General features: G+C 41.1%; 1 protein-coding gene across 20 annotated transcripts in view; it reads left to right on the top strand.

Annotated features, from left to right (window-relative positions):
• KALRN (kalirin RhoGEF kinase) overlaps positions 1-20,167 on the top strand; it is a 512,792-nt gene that overhangs the window by 374,492 nt on the left and 118,133 nt on the right. For all 20 annotated transcript variants that reach the window (XR_014541086.1, XM_083583660.1, XM_083583665.1 and 17 more), the window contains 10 exons: positions 1,558-1,624; positions 2,406-2,515; positions 3,739-3,808; positions 4,595-4,684; positions 10,053-10,145; positions 11,344-11,455; positions 12,171-12,361; positions 12,670-12,771; positions 14,807-14,949; positions 15,916-16,018. Coding sequence is in view for 19 of the 20 variants with exons in the window: in XM_083583660.1 (XP_083439786.1) it covers positions 1,558-1,624; positions 2,406-2,515; positions 3,739-3,808; positions 4,595-4,684; positions 10,053-10,145; positions 11,344-11,455; positions 12,171-12,361; positions 12,670-12,771; positions 14,807-14,949; positions 15,916-16,018 (1,081 nt within the window). In the remaining variant the exon portion in view is untranslated. The remainder of the gene's footprint in view (positions 1-1,557; positions 1,625-2,405; positions 2,516-3,738; positions 3,809-4,594; positions 4,685-10,052; positions 10,146-11,343; positions 11,456-12,170; positions 12,362-12,669; positions 12,772-14,806; positions 14,950-15,915; positions 16,019-20,167) is intronic.

Genomic DNA, 20,167 nt, shown 5'->3' with positions numbered 1-20,167 from the left:
GGGAACTGCCATTGGCTCAGGAGCAAGAGGGGAAAAGGTGGATGGATTACAGAGAGCCCCCAAAGATTGTGGGAAGCAGCACTTCCTCAGCGGAGGAAGGCAGCCATGGCTCTAGTGGGGAGGAGGTGCAGGGTTTGGAGGGGGCGAGGCGGTGCCAGGACACCTTGCCTGAGCAAAGCGGGGAGGAGGGCGGTCCCCCGTTACCCAAGCCTTCCTTGCGCAGTAAGCTTTCGTGCAGAGAGGGGAGGCACAGACTGGGGGTCAAGAATCTACTCTGCTGGAGAAGATTTACGGACTGCCCACTCTCAGATTCTGCCAGTGAATGAGCAAGACATGGAAAAGAGGCGCTCTGCATTCTAAAGGTTTTTACCACCAATAAGAAAGCTTTAGAACAGACTATTGAGGCATATTGCCTGATTGCTCTCGAGCAACCAACCAATACCTCCAACAATAACCACAACAAGATTAACAGCATTTATACTTGATTCTAGAAACTTATTGAATTATGCAAGTATTATGCAAATTACATAAAAATGCAGAGATGGCTACAATACATAAATCTTCAAACATGGTATGATACATTCTAAATGTATTTCCATAATCAGGGAGAAAATACAAATATGCTAGAGACGAAGAACTAATGTAAACTGATGGGAAGGGAGAAATGGCTTGAGGAATTACATTTTATTTACTTATTAACACTTGCCGTACTTTTACGTGTATAAGACTGGGTTTTTTTACTTTAAAATAAGGTTAAAAATCTGGGGGCATCTTATACACAGATAGTGCATATGCCCATTTTCTAAATTTGGGGTCCCCAAAAGTAGGCGGGGTCTTAGACATAGGGATGTCTTATACAAGGAAACATAAAGTATATCTCACTTTTCCTCCAAAGAGCTCAAGGCAGTATGCACAATTTCCTTTCCCCAATTTTATCTCTGCAGCAATTCTGTGAGATAACTTAAACTGAGATAGTGTCTGGCCCAATCCAATGTCACCCAGTGTGCGTTGTGGCTTAGCGTGGATTTGACTGGATATCATCAGTCCCAGGCTGATTACTACATCATCATACATCTTTTCATACATTACAAAAAACTGGAGAAAGCAGAATAGTGTCCACACTTGCTTATTGCATGCATGAAGCAGTCCCCACACTTCCAGTTTGTAATCCCTCCATCCCTTAACATGAATGCTTTTCTAATTTGGAAATGATAGAATTGTTGAGTTGGAAGGGACCACAAGGCTCATCTAGTCCAACCCCCTGCAGTGCAGGAATCTTTTGTCCAACGTAGGGCTTGAACCCATGACCTTGAAATGTTATAATACTTGATGAGATGGTCACATAAACAATATTTTATTCTTTCATTTACAAAGTGTAATTTAGGCAGCCCAGAAAGATAACGTCTACAATATTCTGTACACTTACTTTCAGCAAATATCCATAGCACTGGTCTACATAACATTGGAAGTATTTTTCTTTCCTTCTTACAAAGAATATAACAAAGAGAGAGTTTGTGTTTAATATACAGATTTACTCCCATGCATTTCTGCTCCTAGATTCATCATGGCTGAACTGCTTCAGACTGAGAAGGCCTATGTCAGGGATTTACATGAATGTTTAGAGGTATGTTTATAGACGCTGTACTGTTTCTGATGGCTGGCGGTCATAATAACTACCACCATGATGTGGTGTTGTGGTCTTCAGTTACAGCAGGGTTTTCAAGGATTATAGACTTGCCTGGATGTAATAGTAGATGAAACCTGTGTGGAGGTTTGCTGTACTGTGCAGGCTGGTTCATGATGTTTGTGTTTCAACAATCTGAAAATTCAAAAGCCTTCGATATTTTCTACAGGTAGAATGGAAGGTGGGTGCAATGTATGTGTTCAAAACTGATAAATTACTCTTGCTGTAGACATGCAACACCATAAGTAATAGACAGCTTTTAATGTTGTATTTTTAAATTGTTTGTGGTGAAGCGTGGGCAAGAAATGTAATTATTATTATTAATTAGTGTGTGAAGACAAAAAGCTAACATTCATAACATTTCTTGCTATGCATACAAAACCTCAGAAAAGGGTTTTGTATGCATAGCAAGAAAGAAAGAAAGAAAGAAAGAAAGAAAGAAAGAAAGAAAGAAAAGGTTATGGTAACTAAACCTTTGAACTAACTGAAGGTGCGCCTGAACATAAAGCATCTATTTTTGAATTTGTTGAGATATTTCTTATCACTGAAACATCCACATTCATTGTTTTGGTTTATTAGTTGTGTTGGTTTTTATTATTATCTTTTAGCTTAGAACTCCATGTTTTCTGAGATATTCTGTGCCTTTGGCAAGAAAACTGGAAGATCTTTTCTTTTGTTGTGCACTTCTTCTCTGTATTTAAGAACTGCTGTTGTCTTCTAGACCTATCTTTGGGAAATGACAAGTGGCGTAGAGGAGATACCCCCAGGGATTCTTAACAAAGAGCACATAATTTTTGGCAACATCCAGGAGATTTATGACTTTCATAATAAGTACGTATTCTTCAACACTTTGAGAAAGGTACCCTTCTGGAAGCTTACCCTGTTTTGCAAAGCTAGGAACCAGCATTGAGGCCAAGTGTTCCTCTCCTCCGGCATCACACACTGGATCTGGTGGGTAGACCCTGGCTTATTATTTAACAGTAAGCTACAGTTCCCTGGTTCAGACATAACAAGAACAAGCCAGGATCTTCTGCTGAAACCAGTGTGCCCTGAGACAGAGCAGAGAAGGGTGCTCAGTCCCAATGCTCGTTCATAGCTTCATATATAACTGATTATGAAGTGTCAAACAATTTGCAGGAGTGGGCTAATGTGTGGCAAGAACAGGTGCTGAGCTATGTAGGATTAAAATAACTGTGCTATAGATTTTAACATGAGAAATATTGGGCAGCCCTGGCCTACCTGCTTATGCAGGCTGGAGACATGTTCTGTGCGATGACACTCCCCACTCATCTGCTCAGACCTACAATGTCTAGCATGGTTCCCCATGGGGATCTTTCCAGTTGTGCCAAGCGTTTCTACACCAGGAATAAGACAGTTCAGGAATATCTAGTCCCAACTTTGAAACTCACGCTCTACGTGATAAGGAAATTGGCATGGCAATTATGCTAAGTATTACAGCCAGACATGTGTGGCCTGCTATGTGGATAAGGTAACCAAAGCTCAGTAACTTGCATTCACCTACCATGAAATGTGACTAATTCTGTACTAAAAGAAGAGTTGCTACTGAATGTCTCATAAAGAAAAAAATCAAAGTGAATTTGAAAGGTCCTGCTCAGCTGAAACATCTATAGCAAGGATAGGGAACACATGAGTTGTTGGTCTCCACAACTTCCATCAGTCCCACCCAGAACACGCAGTGGTCAGAGATTATGGGAACTGAATCAAGTTTGTGGGAATTTCAAGGGGAAGTGAAATAATTTCTTTAAGATTATTGAAATGTCAGAGGTTGAGGTTTGCACATCTGTAATCTACTGACAGATTTTACGCTCAGCAACATTTGAGATTAATTTGGAGGGTCCTTTTTTCTGTGAAATATATGAAAGCATTTTTCATCATCCAGCACCTGCTTCTACTAGGTGGTTGTGATGTTCCCCTGAGTCACTCAACTAAATAGCATTGGAGGGTGTACACTCTTTAATATCTTGTATCGGGTTGGTTGGGGTGCAGGTAAGGCAAGCATATTATAACCAGAGTCCTCTCTCTTACTTTTTCAGCATTTTCCTGAAAGAACTGGAAAAATATGAACAACTCCCTGAAGATGTGGGTCATTGCTTTGTCACCTGGGTAATGAGTCTTAACATAGCACCATTTATTAATGGATGTCTTGAGCATTTGTAACAGGGACTGAGTAGCTTTAAGTAGGCCAAAGTAGTGGACTGTGCAGTTCTTCAGGCAGTACTTTGTTGAATGGTAATTGAACCTTTATAGGAACTTTTCTTCAAACATTAATTTCAGCCATCTAATAAGTCCGCTATTTGCAAAAGGTTGCAAATCATCACAGGGCACCAGACTTCTGCCAATGGACAATCAGATCAATATAACACAAATGCAACTTAAAATTTGAAATTCCAGGGTTCATCTGCTAATATAGATTTGTTTTGATCAAATAACTTCTGTGTACTAAGTACAAGTTTACAGATCCAGAATTTTTAAGGTGTACAGTACCATAGGTAACAGCAACATTTATATTTCAATTTTTAGAAAATCTCAATTCCTAATTTAATTATTTCTAAGCACCTCATCTTACATATTGTGGAAGATATATTTCTGTGGCAAAAAGGACTTTTAAATAGACACTGAAATATGTCAGTGGGCACTATAGATAAAATTTTCAAAAGGACACACATTTAACTAATAGGAAAGGCAACCATGATTTTCTCGTAGATTTTTTTCTACTAGTCTAACATACTCTGTTATACTTTTTATTGTTCCTTTCATTTGCAGTATATTTCTAATTAGAGGGGACAGGCATAAAGTATTCATTTATTCTGTGGAAGTTGAATTGGAAATGGTTCAAGTACAACTCTTGATCATCTTGCCTTTCCCCCCTCTTGGTGTTTATTTTCACAGGCAGATAAATTTCAGATGTATGTTACCTACTGTAAAAACAAGCCTGACTCCAGCCAGCTAATCCTAGAACATGCAGGAACATTCTTCGACGTAAGCGTTTATTGTTTTTCTATGTCAGATTAGACAATAACATGTGCTGCTCTTTTGCTGTTGCAATGGCCATCCAGTTTGGAGGCTTGTTGGTTATATGAGAGTTTTTTGTGCTTGTGGTATTAGACACCATGCAGCAGAGACTTGATGGCTGCCTCAGTTTCCCTCTCATCTCATTTTCTCCTGGCTGCCACTGAAAAATTAGAACTGCACTGGCCCAGTTCACACATAGCACTAAGCCAAACCATGGCTAAATATGAACATGCAAGTATGTGCATACTTGTAGTAAACATTGTGACTGTTTAGCGCCTTCCCCAGTCCTACTGCTGCGCTACCTGGAGCTGTGCCATAGTTTGCTTAGCATTACTGTATGTCTGACCCTGGGCTTGTGGTTTATCTATCTCAGTGGACCCAATCCAGACCTCTTTGGTGTTTCAGCCTGAGAGCTGCTGCAGCAAAACCTTCTGTCCTGGCCAGTTTGTGTGGAAGGACTGTGCAAGTGGTGGTGGTTATGCCACTTCATCAAACTCATTGCTATTGGCCAGGAGTTTGGATTAAATCTGCTCTCCTGAAGTCTCCAAAGCCCTGATGCACTAGTGGTACATTTTAATTTTCCCATACAGCTCTTTGTATCCTGGTCTGATTCCATTAATAGAAGTGTAAATTCAATGGCCAACTCACATTTGAGTGAGAAATTTCAAATTCTAATGGCAGTGATTTTGGACTTTTTGCTAAAATTTGGATTGTGCTACCTACATTTTATTAATAGGATTCAAATTTACCCCTAATATTTGAGACTATGTATATTAAAAATATATATAAATTTAAAAGTCTGGGGGGAGAAATGAATATTGCTTAACTTTAAACAATTTTTAGGGCCAAACTAGGTGAAACATTAGAGATCTGTGACTGGTTCTGCCTTCTTTTCAGCAGATAACAGCCACAAGGAACCCATTCCAGATTAGGGCAGCAGCACTGTGGAATGAAGGTTAACTCTTTTTCCAAATGCTGTTTACCCAATAAAAATCCCCTGTCAACCACTGCTTTCTTTGCTCTGAGCCAAGGCAGTTTTTCAGGAACCAAAAATAAGAGTGGATAGCCTTTTTTACTGCACAGAACCACTCTCAGCTTGTGCTATAGGTAGGATCCAGTTTGGCTGGGTCCCTGCTCTACTTAGCATAATGGTTAATCTAGTCCTAAATTGAACATCTCAAATTACAAATATCATCCCTTGGCAGTCTTTCCACCTAGATGCAGCTGTTAAAGTCTTATATGACTCGCCTCATTACACGCCCTTGATTACATTTTCTCTTTTTAGCTCATTGTTTAGAACGTTTTCGAGTGAGTTAAGGAAAAAGAAAGGTGGAGAGAGTATTATTCTTTTTAATTGGGCAGCGTCCCATAGGAGTCTCTTTTAGAATTATCCCTGTCCCTTTGGTGAATATATGTGTGATAGTTAAATATATGAACCAGCAGGTGGCATTCTTGCCTACTCAAAGGTTTCTGGAAGGGATGTAACATTTCAGCAGATTTACATGTTTAACAGGGTATTGACACAGATTAGAACGCATTTGCCTGGCTAAGCTTTTCTAGCCCAGCTGCGTTATGCTGGTTGGAAATATTCTGATAATGCTTAATACAAAAAAAAAGTTGATGTTTCATCCCATTTATGTTTTGCAAATGAGTGGTAGATTTTTCCTTTCTTTTTCAGTTTCTAGGCTAGAAAATCCCTTTTCCTGAAAAGCAACAGGAAGAAAAAGAAGCTGACTTTTTGTGCATTTTGAAGAGTTAGCCTGACTGTACTTTGTCATAGCTGCTCACATATTCAATCATGCAAAAAGACTGCAAAATGTTCCTTGCTTGATTTGGCACCTCTTCAGGTGTCATTTTCAGAAGGAGGGCAGCAGAAAATCAGAGATGGGGAACATTATGGTGGAAATTAGGTCCTCTGGGAACATTATCAGATATCTTCTTGTCTAATTCTGGCCTTATACTTAGAACCTTTTTTTTTTTTTTTAGTGTGAGCTGACAGCAGTCTAAACTAACTTTGAAAATCTGGCACAAGATAGATTAAAAGCCAACAATACTGGGCATAACCCAGGCAAAGTGCACAAAGAGTGGGTTGTGGAGGCCTCCTTCCACTAAAATTATCTGAATCCAGCCAGCAGGGCATTGTGGCTTCTCCTGCTTTAACATGGCTGAACCAGAAGACAGCTTACCTGTGACTTATTTATTGATTTATTTATTTAGTAAATTTATGTACCATTCCTCATCTAAAGATCACATATACTGTGTGCCTCCACACACAGCATCCAGTGGCCCAGGTAGGGACCATATCAAGGATGCAGATTAATCCTGATCAGGATGCAGTTGAGGAGGCTGGGCCATGATGAGAGTGTGTATTTCACAGCAAGGTGGGGGTTACAGTTTGGGGCAGCATTGGGTAGGACAACAGTGTATTTGGGAACCATGTCTGTGTGCCCTGGGTTCACTGTCAGTGTACTGCTGCTCTCTGTGAGGCCTGATGCCCAGGCCTGATGCCAGTGGTCAGACAGATTGGGCACTGGTCAAGAAGCCAAGGGGCTCAGCAGGATCCCTCTTCAACCTGACCCACCTGTGCCTAGAGTGCAGCTGGATGCTCATTTTAGCAGGTGGTGGTACCATATAATTATTATTATTATTATTTGAATTTGTATACCACCCTTCATTGGAACATCACAGGACAGTTCACAACGCAAGAATACAAAATACATAATACATAATAAAACAAAAACAAACCAGTGATAAGGACTGCATTCATCTGCTCCATTCCCAATGAGCCAAAATTCATTCAGGGATTGAATGTGGCTTCACATGCATGTTTCCTTGCCCCTCCATGTGAGAGCTGCACTCCCTACACAGATATAAGGAATAGTGCCATCTCATTCTGTGCAACTAGGTTCAAAAGCATCAGGGAAACTGGACTAATTAGGGCCCCTTCACTTGTTGCACACAGTTTCTGTATGGAAGGTACTTACAGTTTGTGTAAAAAAACAGGGAAGCGCTCAGTGGGTGGCCTATGAGAAAACATGATCTCTCAGAGAATGATAACTTGGGTCTACTTTGCACAGTTGAAAGGATTACTGAACTAAACAAAAGAAGCACTATATTAAGGATGGAGAACCAGGGGCCCAGGGGCCACATCCAGCACTCACAGCCTTTCTATTAATCCTAGCACCCTCTCCTTCAAGCCCTATACCCTCATCAGCATAGGCCCAAACCCTCATACCAATGCCTGCCAAAGTAAGTCAACAGCCTCCATGCTTGGAAGCACTTGTATATTCAAAGAAGTGTCTGTGCCTTTCCATTCTTCCTCTGGCATTCTTGCCTGCACTCAGAAGTGCTTGGATGCTCCAGGGAGTTTTCTGCAGCTCTCGACTTCTTCCAAAAGCACTTGGGTATGTTCAGAGGCACTTGTCCATTATTGCTGCCTCCCACTTATCCCAAAGCAATAATTATCCCAATCAGAGTTGTTTCATGTCCCTCAGTCACAACCAACATAAGCAAAATCAGACTTCAGATTTCTCTCTCACACACCGCCCTGTTGTTGTTAGATTGATTGAAAGAAAGCTTTCTGTTGTCATTGTCCCACTGGGGACAGAGAGCCCAGCTTGATATAAAAGACAAATAGCATAGGGCTACTTGAAAAAGCGAGAGATAATACACAGAAATGGGGGGGGGGGGCTGAGAGACACAGAGACTGAGATGAAGAGGGTGGAAGGGAAGGAGAGCAAAACTCCTGTCGCCCTGAACTGTAGGAAGGAGTAGCCTGATAAGATGAATCTGGAGAATCTGGAACAGGGAAAGCTGAATGTTATACAAAAGCATGCACCCAAATGTGTATTTGTGTGGAAGGATGGGTGTGAAAGAGATGTGAAGAGGGTGTGTATGGGGTTCCACCCCCACCTACTTTTGCTTTATTCCCTCCTGCTGGCATGTGGCCTCCAGATGTTTACCCATGGGGAATGTGGCCCTTGAGCTGAAAGCTTTCTCCTGCACATGCACTGTATGCTATATGTAACCCTATATGCAATTGAAATTAATAAGAAACCCATGTATAGATTGTAACTTGTGACTACATGCAAGTCTTTCATTATCCATGCCACATGCTCTGAGAAGCCACGGCCAACTAAGTTTTCTCAGTGTGAGGAGAAACTTTTTATCAGAAGTTACGATCGACACACTAGTTTTTGTACATATCCTTATAATAATTCTTACAGTAATTGACTGTTGAAATGGGAATCAGTCATGGGGCAAAACAGAGCATCATTTACTAAAGCATTACATTGTGCCTTGGAAATGAAGCAGAGCTGACTGTCTTTACTCAGCAACTCTCTTAACACATAGGTAGATTCTTGCTGCTTCCTGATTTCTCCAGATTGGAACTATACAATATCAAAGTTGCACCTTCCTCTGAGAACAGCTGCTGCTTGTTCTTGCTACATGCACTGCAGTAGCTCAAATTGTAGGGGTCCAGAGTGGGCCTGGCCTTGTTACCTTTTGTAATCACCCCTTTAGAACATGGTTTTGCTAAAATAGGAGAGGGGGAGTCAGGAGTTAGGCCTTATTGATTTCATAACAAACCCCCTTGTCCTGCTCTGTCATAACTTGAGCAGTGCCAAACACTTTTGTTTCGGGAAATTTTAAATTGTGTCACTACACATCTTTGTTTAGATACACTACACAGAAACAAAGCACTTCAGTTTAGGAGCAATTTGAAGAAGACAGGGAGAACTCTCCTATGTCTACGGATTGTGATGAGAATCAGGAAGACTTAACTGGCTTTCTCTTGTGTGCTGAACAGAAAAGGAACAATACATATTATGCCCCATTAATTTTGTTGGAGCTGTATTTCACTCAGATTTAGTAAACCATTCTCAAAGGGTTCCTGCAAGTTAAAAAGCAATCGAAATTTCCATATGTTGAAGGGGTTTAGTGATTCCCCCACCATCTCTGCCAAAATATTAAAATTAATCTAGGCTTTAATGTTAATTATCAAGAAAAAGTCACCTTTTTATGGGAGTAAAGATCTGTTTAAAACAAACCATTTATTATTTTATTGGGAAAGCCTTAACTGACATATTTGTATTGAAAGGTCTCCCTCAATGACCACAAGGACTGTTATAAAATTTCTCTGTGGATATACTGTTATCCATCAGGTAACCACATAATAATTATCTATTAAAAAAAAACTGGTCAGCCCAGGTATTGTGCAGCTAAAAGTGATTATGTGTGGCTGCTTTTCAAACTGACTAAGTCTAGGAACTTTTTCATCGTGTTCTATTTATATGTTTAACTTAACTGTGGTTTTGTTTTGACTTTTTTAAAGGAAATTCAGCAGAGGCATGGTCTGGCCAACTCCATTTCCTCATACTTAATCAAACCTGTCCAGAGGATTACCAAATACCAGCTTTTATTGAAGGTACATCAGTGATTTGTTTCTACTCTTATGATACTTATTTGCATATGCCTTTATTTAACTGATGGTACACTAACTGAGAGGGACGCAGGTTGCACTGTGGGTTAAACCACAGAGCCTAGGACTTGCTGATCAGAAGGTCGGCAGTTTGAATCCCTGCAACGGGGTGAGCTCCTGTTGTTCGGTCCCAGCTCCTGCCCACCTAGCAGTTCGAAAGCACGTCAAAGTGCAAGTAGATAAATAGGTACCGCTCTGGCGGGAAGGTAAATGGCGTTTCCGTGTGCTGTTCTGGTTCGCCAGAAGCGGCTTAGTCATGCTGGTCACGTGACCCGGAGGCTGTACGCCGGCTCCCTCGGCCAATAAAGCGAGATGAGCGCCGCAACCTCAGAGTCGGTCATGACTGGACCTAATGGTCAGGGGTCCCTTTACCTTTACACTAACTGAGAGGAATGTGAATCCCACACCAGCTCAGATTGAGTAATCTAACTTAGATTTCACTTACAAGGTACATTGTGATACTAGATAGCAGACTTGGAGAATCATTAAATTTTTCATTGTTATAATAATATATGTTGCATTTCTTCCTTGTCCTCTCCTGGTCCTGCTTCTGTTGTGCTACCCAGGGCTAAGCCACGGTTTGGCTTAGCATCACATCTGAACCTGAGCATGTGGTTTGTTTCCTCTAAACAAAGCATGAGTTGTAAACCAAGAGCAAACCATAGTTGTGGCTCATGGTTTGTCTGTAGTAAGACAAACCACAAGCCTGGGTTTGGAGATACTGCTAAGCCAAACCATAGCTTTACCCCAGGTAACGTGGCAGCAGCAGAACCGGAGGAGGAGCATAGCAGTCACTATAATCTCTCCAGGAACCCACATGTTTGCTCGTCTGCAAGTCACTATCAAAATGGCATGGGTCACATGCAAAGTCACTGGGTGGAGCTCAGAGATGGTTGGGTCACAAAGGAGAAAACGAGCTGAAGCAATATTGTGATAATAATACCCAGTACTGAACTTAACTTTAATATTCAGTAAAGTGGAGAATGAGTGTTTGTTATTGATATTATATCAACATTATCTACATCTGACAAGATACACACTCATCCAGGTGCCAAATACCTTGATTTGAATGTTCTTACTGACTGCAAATTAAGGAAGCAGCAATCTTTTATGGGGTTTTGTTTTGTTTACTGTTTCTCTTCAGGAGCTTCTAACATGCTGTGAAGAAGGGAAGGGAGAACTCAAGGATGGTTTGGAAGTGATGCTCAGTGTTCCCAAGAAAGCCAATGATGCCATGCATGTTAGCATGTTGGAAGGTAAGCAGATTTTGACAGTAGGGAGAGGAATGTTACTACATACATACATACATACATACATACATACATGAATATGCCAGTAAGTGCAGAAGTGAGCGTTCTTTTGGATGGATAAATAGATAACAGCATTTACAGATACTTGGCTTTACTAAGTAACTTTGCAGATTCCTGCTCCCAAAGAAAGAATGAAAGAAAGAACTTGAGACTGTCTATAACTTGTGCCACACATTCTTAAAAGTTTTTGTTTTCAACACACAACATATCTCCTCGAAGTTGCCACATTTTGTCCAAGTTTAACTAGTACCCCATTCCTTTCTCGGCACATCTTCACCAATCCCTTTCCCTCTTGTTGCATAATCTATTTTTTGTTCTGTACAGTAGTTTTGTACAACTTTAGCAAGTGTGTATTTGCATCAGAGGTCGAAAGAGCCATTGCTTCCTCACCCCATTTATGGAATCCCCCTTTTGGGAAGGAAAAGAGGGTCTTGGTGGTGGAACACAATATTGATATGGCAAGGAGGTCAGACACAATCTCAGACTTGCACAGAATTTCATGGCATTTATAGATATGGCCATATGTCCTCTTCCCTTACTTTTGGTAATTCTTTAGAGAACAAGTTTCATTTCTCAGTCTCTGTCTTATCAGTTTGTCTAAAACCAACTTCATTTCATGATCTTTATGTTTTTCATTTGATCTGATTTGTTTTATATGTAGGATTTGATGAAAATCTGGATGTTCAGGGAGAACTGATCCTTCAAGATTCCTTTCAAGTGTGGGACCCCAAATCTCTCATCCGGAAGGGTCGTGAGAGACATTTGTTTCTCTTTGAAATTTCTCTTGTTTTCAGCAAAGAGATCAAAGATTCTGCAGGGCACACTAAATATGTTTACAAGAACAAATTACTGGTATGTTTGCTGAGACTAGGATGAATGTTTGTATGGGCTTATTTTTTAAGTATGAAGGGCGGGGAATTAAGGTGTGCATGTCTTTGTACCAAATTTGGAATATGCTAGCAGTTTGGTGCCACATCCCATGAGGATTAGCTTTATTCTACTTTACTTGGGAAGCAATGTGCAGAGGATACCTGAAAAGGCTTAACACTATTCAATAAAGTTACATTCGTTGTAGTATGATACTAGATGTGAGTTTCTTCCTAGCCTCAGTTCTAAATCTGTAGAAAATGTGTTTCCCAACCACCTCTCTTTCCCAACAGACCTCAGAGCTGGGAGTGACAGAGCATGTGGAAGGAGATCCCTGCAAATTTGCCTTGTGGTCTGGACGGACTCCCTCCTCAGATAACAAAACAGTGCTGAAAGTGAGTCTCCAAGTTTATTTTCTGTGTCTTCATCTCATTGTTCTACCTCAGCAGCCATATGTTGTTAGATAAACCTAGCTCTGTGGTACAGCTGGCAGTTTGATATTGAGTTTGATGTAGAATAGAGTCCAGTTCTTCAGACTGTGGTTCCTTAGCAGTTCTCTACTTCCACAGCTGGGAGTCTGCATACCTATACAGTCCACCTGATGATGTTGCATTCATAATGATGTAGCAGCTGAACTGGCCTTGAGGTAGGAGTTAGGATGCTGTGCCCATATGATTTAGCCACCTTGGGTCCTGTGCTGTGATGGGGATGCAGATCCTGCCAAACACAATGGCTCCTGTTCACCCACTCTCCCCATTTCAGGGCTTTCTACCAGCAAGTGATTGGGTTACCCCCCCCCCCTGCCAAGCTACTTATCACCAATTGCCGTAAAAGTTTCCCTCATGTCTCCCCAAGAACAACTTAAAGTAGCATAAAGTTAAAGGACCCCTGACTGTTAGGTCCAGTCGTGGCTGACTCTGGGGTTGCGGCGTTCATCTCACTTTATTGGCCGAGGGAGCCAGCGTACAACTTCCGGGTCATGTGGTCAGCATGACTAAGCTGCTTCTGGCGAACTAGAGCAGTGCATGGAAATGCCGTTTACCTTCCCGCCAGAGCGGTACCTATTTATCTACTTGCACTTCGTGCTTTCGAACTGCTAGGTTGGCAAGAGCTGGGACAGAGCAACGAGCGCTCACCCCGTTGCAGGGATTCGAACTGCTGACCTTCTGATCGGCAAGCCCTAGGCTCTGTGGTTTAACCCACAGCGCCACCTGCATAGAACTTGGCTTAAGACATGCATGGTGAATAATCAGAGATAACAAGGTTTTAATGAAGCGTAGATAAAAGTGTACTAAAGTGATACAATAATTTCTTAAGAAAAGGGTTTTACGTGGAAAGGTTATAGAAAAACAAACTCAACCCACAAATGGAGCAAAAAACAACAACAAATTAATCATGAAGGCTTACACACAAATTCCACACACTCTCTAGTCACATTCCTTAAGGCTACAGACTTAGGACCATCTTGCAATATTGATCGGCCTCTCTAAGGATTTCCTGGGTACTTGTAACCTGAAAGTTCATTTGATTTACAAATCAAACAACACACCTTTCAAAGGCTTGAAAGAGAATGATGGCCCTTGTCCTTGATAGACAACATACTTTCCTAACTAAAACAAGGCACCTAGCAAGTTATTTTTTTTTAAAAAAAAAAGTAAGGTCTAGAAGGTTGATAGGAAATTAAATCATGCCCAGGCATTGCTAGGAAAAGTCCATGTGGCCCAGTTGAATGCAGATCAGGTACAAATTATCAGATTCATGAGACTGAAGTAGTCTGCAGGGGGTTTTTATTAAAGATTTTCTTATGTTAAAAAACAAACACATAAACAAGGAAGAGGACATATAGCGTCTCCATTTTCAATTCATAGAGTCTTTTTCATAGTTGGTTTATGTTCGGTATGAGACACTATTGTTATAGACATGCAGTTGTGGGGGGAGAGAGGGGGGAAGGGGGAAATGGTCTGCGGTGTTGACGTGGTGTGACGTAAGGAATGTATTTGCTATTCATTGCTTATAACAGAAGAGAATCAAGTTCACTGAAAGTTCCTTTATAGTACCCCCCCCCCCCCGCCCCTTAACTACTGCCCAGTCTCTCTGGATTGTTTTGACTCTAACGATTTTTTCACCACCTGAACAAGCTGGTCATTTTTGCTGATTGATTTTGTTTTAACAAGGACCTTGTAGCATACAGAAATCCTAGTGATGGAACAACATCCTATTTCCCCCTCTGTCAGGCGTATTGTATTTCATGTACTACACACATTTATCTGGTTTTTGCTAAAGCAGCTGGTCAGGTGCTTTTGACACTTGAACTACTTATGATTTACCCAGGCAGATTGTTCTGTAATGAAGAACAAAGGAATGGAAGAAACTGAAACAAAGCACTAGAACATGAAGCCATACTTCTGCTTTCTCTGTTGAATTCTTTAGGCATCCAATATTGAAACAAAACAAGAGTGGATAAAAAATATTCGGGAAGTGATTCAGGAAAGGATGATACACTTAAAGGGAGCCTTGAAAGAGCCAATACAGCTCCCCAAAACCCCAGCAAAGCAAAGAAACAACAGTAAGAGGTAATCTTAGTAATTCCTTGGAATAGCTATGATTTTTAATCACTTGATTCTCTGCTTAAGGTAATTAGTTTGCTGTGCAAAGGCTTTGTGAAGATTTGTCAATGTGGGAGTAATTGTATAAATAGTTGTTTCAGTGAATATCAACAGCACAATAAACTTTGTCTACAGGTATCAGTTTCTCCCATAGCCATAGCCTTGGATCCAGCAGAAATCAGGCATGGCTCTGTCTCTCAGCTGCCCAGCTGACCCCCCCCCCCCCCGACCCATTTTACCTCTAGCTTGGAGCCACTTCCTTTGTTAACCTTAGCAACCCATACTTAGCCAGCCATTACCAAGAAACTTGCCTGGCTATTCCAGCAATTGAATCCTTGTTGGATCCAGGAATTAGAAGGGACTCAGGCATACAACCTGCCCCCTGCTGCATACCCAAAAAAAAATCACAATAGTATGACTTACAGAGAGAACATTTGAATGGAAAGGTAGGAAATACTCCAAACTCTTGTAAAATGGAGGAAATATATAAATAGAGGGGAAGGGTATCAGTACATTAATGTTTTGTACGTTTTTCCTTAAAGATTGTTGTGATTTCTTAATTCAAACTACTAAAAATGCAAGGACTGAGAAATGACCCTTGGCAATTGGCGTCCGTTTTCCAAAACAGCAAGGCTATAATCTAGATAGCTTGGTTTGGTTATGTGAGAAATCCAAGCAGAATGGGCTATGGGCAGGCCACCCTCATTACAGAGCTATTTTAAGAAACATTGCTGTCACCATATAAGCCCAGGATAGTCAATTTCCAAGAGCAAACATGGTTATTATGTGCTAGCTTCATGGTAGAGGTGACATCATTCTAAATTACAGATTGAGTTGTAACACAAATGTGATCGGCTGAGCAACTGACTCTTCACACACTAGCAGAGCAGTTTTCAAATCCATTGACGAAATTTTCTGGTTCTTTCCCCGCAGAGAGGGAGGAGAAGATGCCGACAGCCAAGGAGATGGGAGCAGTCAGCCAGACACAATTTCAATTGCATCCAGAACTTCTCAAAATACAGTGGACAGTGACAAGGTAGGATTTGTTCTTGAAAATATAGCACTGCTGATTCTAGGTAGAAGAAACTGAAGTATTAAACTGTCATCAGAGATAAAAATTAAGTGTTCTATCTTTTTGGAACTGCTTAAACTGTCCGTTTACGTGCCATTGCCGCATAGAGTTCATATCAGGTCATGTCCAACTTTGTCCCTCAGCTGACAGAAGTCTCTTTGATCCTGTGGAGGTTTCCATGAGTGGAAAGGGACAGGAGATGATTTTTGCAAATTTCCCTTGTGCCGCTTTCCATTCTATTCAAAAACATCCTCTGGAGCAGATTTGAGGGGCACAGAAAATACTACCTCCTCCCTCAGGAGGTTGTACAGTCTCCCTCAGGAGGTTGTGGGTTCTCCTTCCTTGGAGGTTTTTAAGCAGAGGTTGGATGGCCATCTGTCATGGATGCTTTAGCTGAGATTCCTGCATTGCAGGTGGTTGGAATAGATGACCTTTGGGTCCTTTCCAACTCAAAGATTCTATGATTCAGTGTTGCTGCCTTTCTACTCATAGAAGCTTCAATTGGATCAAATTGCCCTTCTCTCATTGAAGAGACACAATTGAATACAACTCATTCTTTGTGAGTGTGAGCATCCTGGAAAAGTAAAGCAGCCAGGCTGGATTCGCTCCATAAACTGGATCCAGGGTTATTTTTTCTTTCTTTCTTGGCACATTGGCATTGTGAATGGCACGTCATCCTTAAGTAGTTATCACCAAGAATTTATGTGATGCAAATGTAAAAGAGCTGAGTTGCACTCAAATCTGTGGCACCATAACATGGAAAAGACTTTGCTTTCCAAGTAATGTCCATGTGTTACTCCTGCTCTGTAATAGCAGGTGGAGGAGGAAGGATAGGCAAGGGGGCAAGGGCTGACTAGCAGGGCCAGCCTGATAGCATAAGCAACCTAAGTAGTCACTTGGGGAAGGAATGTTTTTAAGGTTGTAAGTAGATTAGTGTGTGATTTGTGATTTGTAGCCCAGAAACTCTTTCAATATTCTGGTGGCCATCAGGGTACTACTTCTGGATTGAGGGAGGCTCTGCTTGCTTCCTCGAAATTTTAAGGCACACATTTCAGATTGTACAGCACAATTGCTTGGAGGCATAGACAGATGGGGAATGTGAGCTTGTTGGACCCTGGAAATTGGTGGTGTTAGAAGAGGCCCTGTCAGGAATTGATAAACCACATATGAAGAGGGCTGCCAGGTCCAGGAACTCAAACGCATTTCAGCAAGAATAGCACAAGACTTTAGTGTGGTGTCCAAGGTACAAAACCTGGTAAGGAGTCATTTTGTGGGGTTGAATAGTCTCTATCTTTTCTCTCTTTGACATAGTGGAATGCTTGAAGATGATTGGATTCTGTTTTCATTGAATGCATTGTTCAGATCTGGATATTCAATTGCCATATTAATTTGATTGGGAACAGAAATGCATCTGCTTGGTATTGTTTCCTGATCTTTCAGCGGTGACAGACAGACAGACAGACAGACAGACAGACAGATAGATAGATAGATAGATAGACAGACAGACAGACAGACAGACATATAGATAGATAGATAGATAGAGTCCCAAGGCACACAATTCAGAATGCAGACTTCTGATTCAGTGTATCTGAAGAAGTGTGCATGCACACGAAAGCTTATACCCAGAACAAACTTAGTTGGTCTCTAAGGTGCTACTGGACAATTTTTTTATTTCATTTCGACTGCGTCAGACCAACACGGCTACCTACCTGAATCTAGAATCATGCAGAAGCAATTACTGAGCTGTAGTTTGCTGATTGCTATTGAGTCTTGAAATAACACTGTTTGTTTGGTTCAGGTACAAAAGCAGTAAAGGTATAAAAAATTTCCTAAAATGCCTGAAGGGTATTGTCTGTGGTACATTTGGGACAATGTTATGGTACATGCCATAGAATTATAGAAGTGTAGAGTTGGAAGGGTCATCTAGTCCAAAACCCTGCAATGCAGGAATCTGAACTAAACCATCGATGGCCATCCAACCTCTGCTTAGAAACCTCCAATGAAGGAGAGTCCACAACCACCTGAGGGAGTCTGTTCCATGGTCGAACATATGTCCTTTCCAGAAGCAGGGTAAATATCATAAGCAGCATTGTTGGCAGAGCAAACCTGTGAAACAGGAGTAAATCTTAAATGAATAACTTTTATAGGAGTCCTAAGATATACAAATTATGTTTGCATTAAAGGCATATTCTGGTGTTATTGGTTTAATTTCCTTCCAATAAAGTGGCAGTCATATGATCCTTCACAGATGTCTAAAAGGTCAGTAGGGCTGGGCAAATGCACTGTTCCAAACACATTGTTCAGAAGCAGCACAAAAGTTAGCTATGCTTCTTCCTTTTGTTTTCTTTTCTTAGGACCAATTTTGTATGTGGTTTGCTTAAGTGATTAGAGATCAAGCTCTAGTTTGTTATCATGGTTGTACACTTGCTTAACTTTCTTGGCAGTCTGAATCTCTGAATTTCAATTTTTTTTGTAAAGAATGACATATTACAATTAAGCACATAATCAAAGCCCTTGAGAAACCGCAATAATCTTGCTCACAATAAAAGTGACCTTAAAGCAAGGAACCAAGTCTGTTGGCAATACATTTTGAAGTCTGCAATATTTTGTCTGAAGGATCTTTTTCTTTTTTTCATTTCAAAATTTGGAAACTGTGGCAGAATTTAGACTGTACACCTTATCCTGACTATTGCAAACCCTAGCAGCTGGCAGCAGATCTACTCACTTATTGACCACCCTGGCCACCAACATCCCCATCCTCAAAGAAGATTATGCATTTTCTGAGAATTTAAGGCAAATTTCCCATGGCAACACATCTGCAGTGCCTCTCCAGCTGTTCCCATCCCTGCAAAACTGAAGCAAAGGCCAATCATTCAGTGATTTCCTATTATGTGCATATGTCACACATTGCTTTCTCAGGGAGTGATGCAGGTTTTTTGAAACATCCAAAGGCTGCATGTTACAGGTGGAAAAAATGATTTCTAACCGGTCACATTTATACTAAAACATACTCAGCCAATTTATATACCACTCACTGAAAATATATATACAGTGGTACCTCTGGTTGTGAACGGAATCTGTTCCAGAGGTCTGGCCGGATCTGAGGTTTTCGCAACTGGAGAGACTGCTTCTGCGCACATGCATGTGGCAAAAACCCGGAAATATACTTCCGGGTTTGCTGCTTACGTATCCCGAAGTTGACGTCACCGGAGGCATATGTAAGCGAATGTACGACTGTATATGTGTGTGTGTGTGTGTGTGTGTGTGTGTGTGTGTGTGTGTATTCCTGTAGGCTGTGAACAATAATAAAAAATTATCCAGGCTGTATTAATGCCATCAGAAATAGTGTCTGAACAGTTGGACATATTAGCTTGATATGGTGGCAGAATTTACCTCTCTCTTGCCTTCCATTTGCCTGCTCTTCTACTGCCTGTGTTCATTTTGCTTGGCTCAATATGCAGCTTGCTTACTTACTTACTTACTTACTTACTTACTTATTTACTTACTTTGTGCCTTAGTTGTGCAACTGCTAAAATTCATCAAGTCCCATCTACCACAGTCAGGAGCCAGGGGCCCATGGGGCTCTCATCTGAAGTCCATGCTTATGTTATATTTTCATATTGTAATGTATGGTATGGAGACTCCCTTCTGTTTGACTTGTATTTTGGTAACTTATTTCAGATTTTCTCCATGATGGGGAGGGGGCAGAATATGATTGTCACTTTGCCTTTTAGAGTTCTAGTCTGGCTTGTATTATTTTTGATCATGTGTCTTCCTGCGATGCCACTGGACAGCTGTAGCGGGAGGGTGGGCAAGCAGCTCTGCGTTGCTTGATGTCCTGTTTGGCTTGCATCATTGTGGATCCTGATTGGCTGCTGGAACATGGAGGAGGAAGAGTTGGCAGCTCCAGTGGCATTTAACTATTTTTTAAAGTTAAATGTTTCTTTGGTGAGCATGAAGTCTCCTTTTGACAATACAACTCAGAATCAACTTATGATAACTTTCCCATATGGATTATCTGCAGAGGAATAGACAATGCCCTTTTTACCTTCAAATGTGCTGCTATCAAATATGCTGCCAAGAGTCTTTATGCTGTATTGATGTAGCTCCCTC

Source organism: Podarcis filfolensis, assembly GCF_964270895.1.
Source record: "Podarcis filfolensis genome assembly, chromosome: 1".
In the NCBI taxonomy this organism is placed as follows: domain Eukaryota; kingdom Metazoa; phylum Chordata; class Lepidosauria; order Squamata; family Lacertidae; genus Podarcis; species Podarcis filfolensis.
This window is presented reverse-complemented; position numbering and strand designations above follow the sequence as displayed.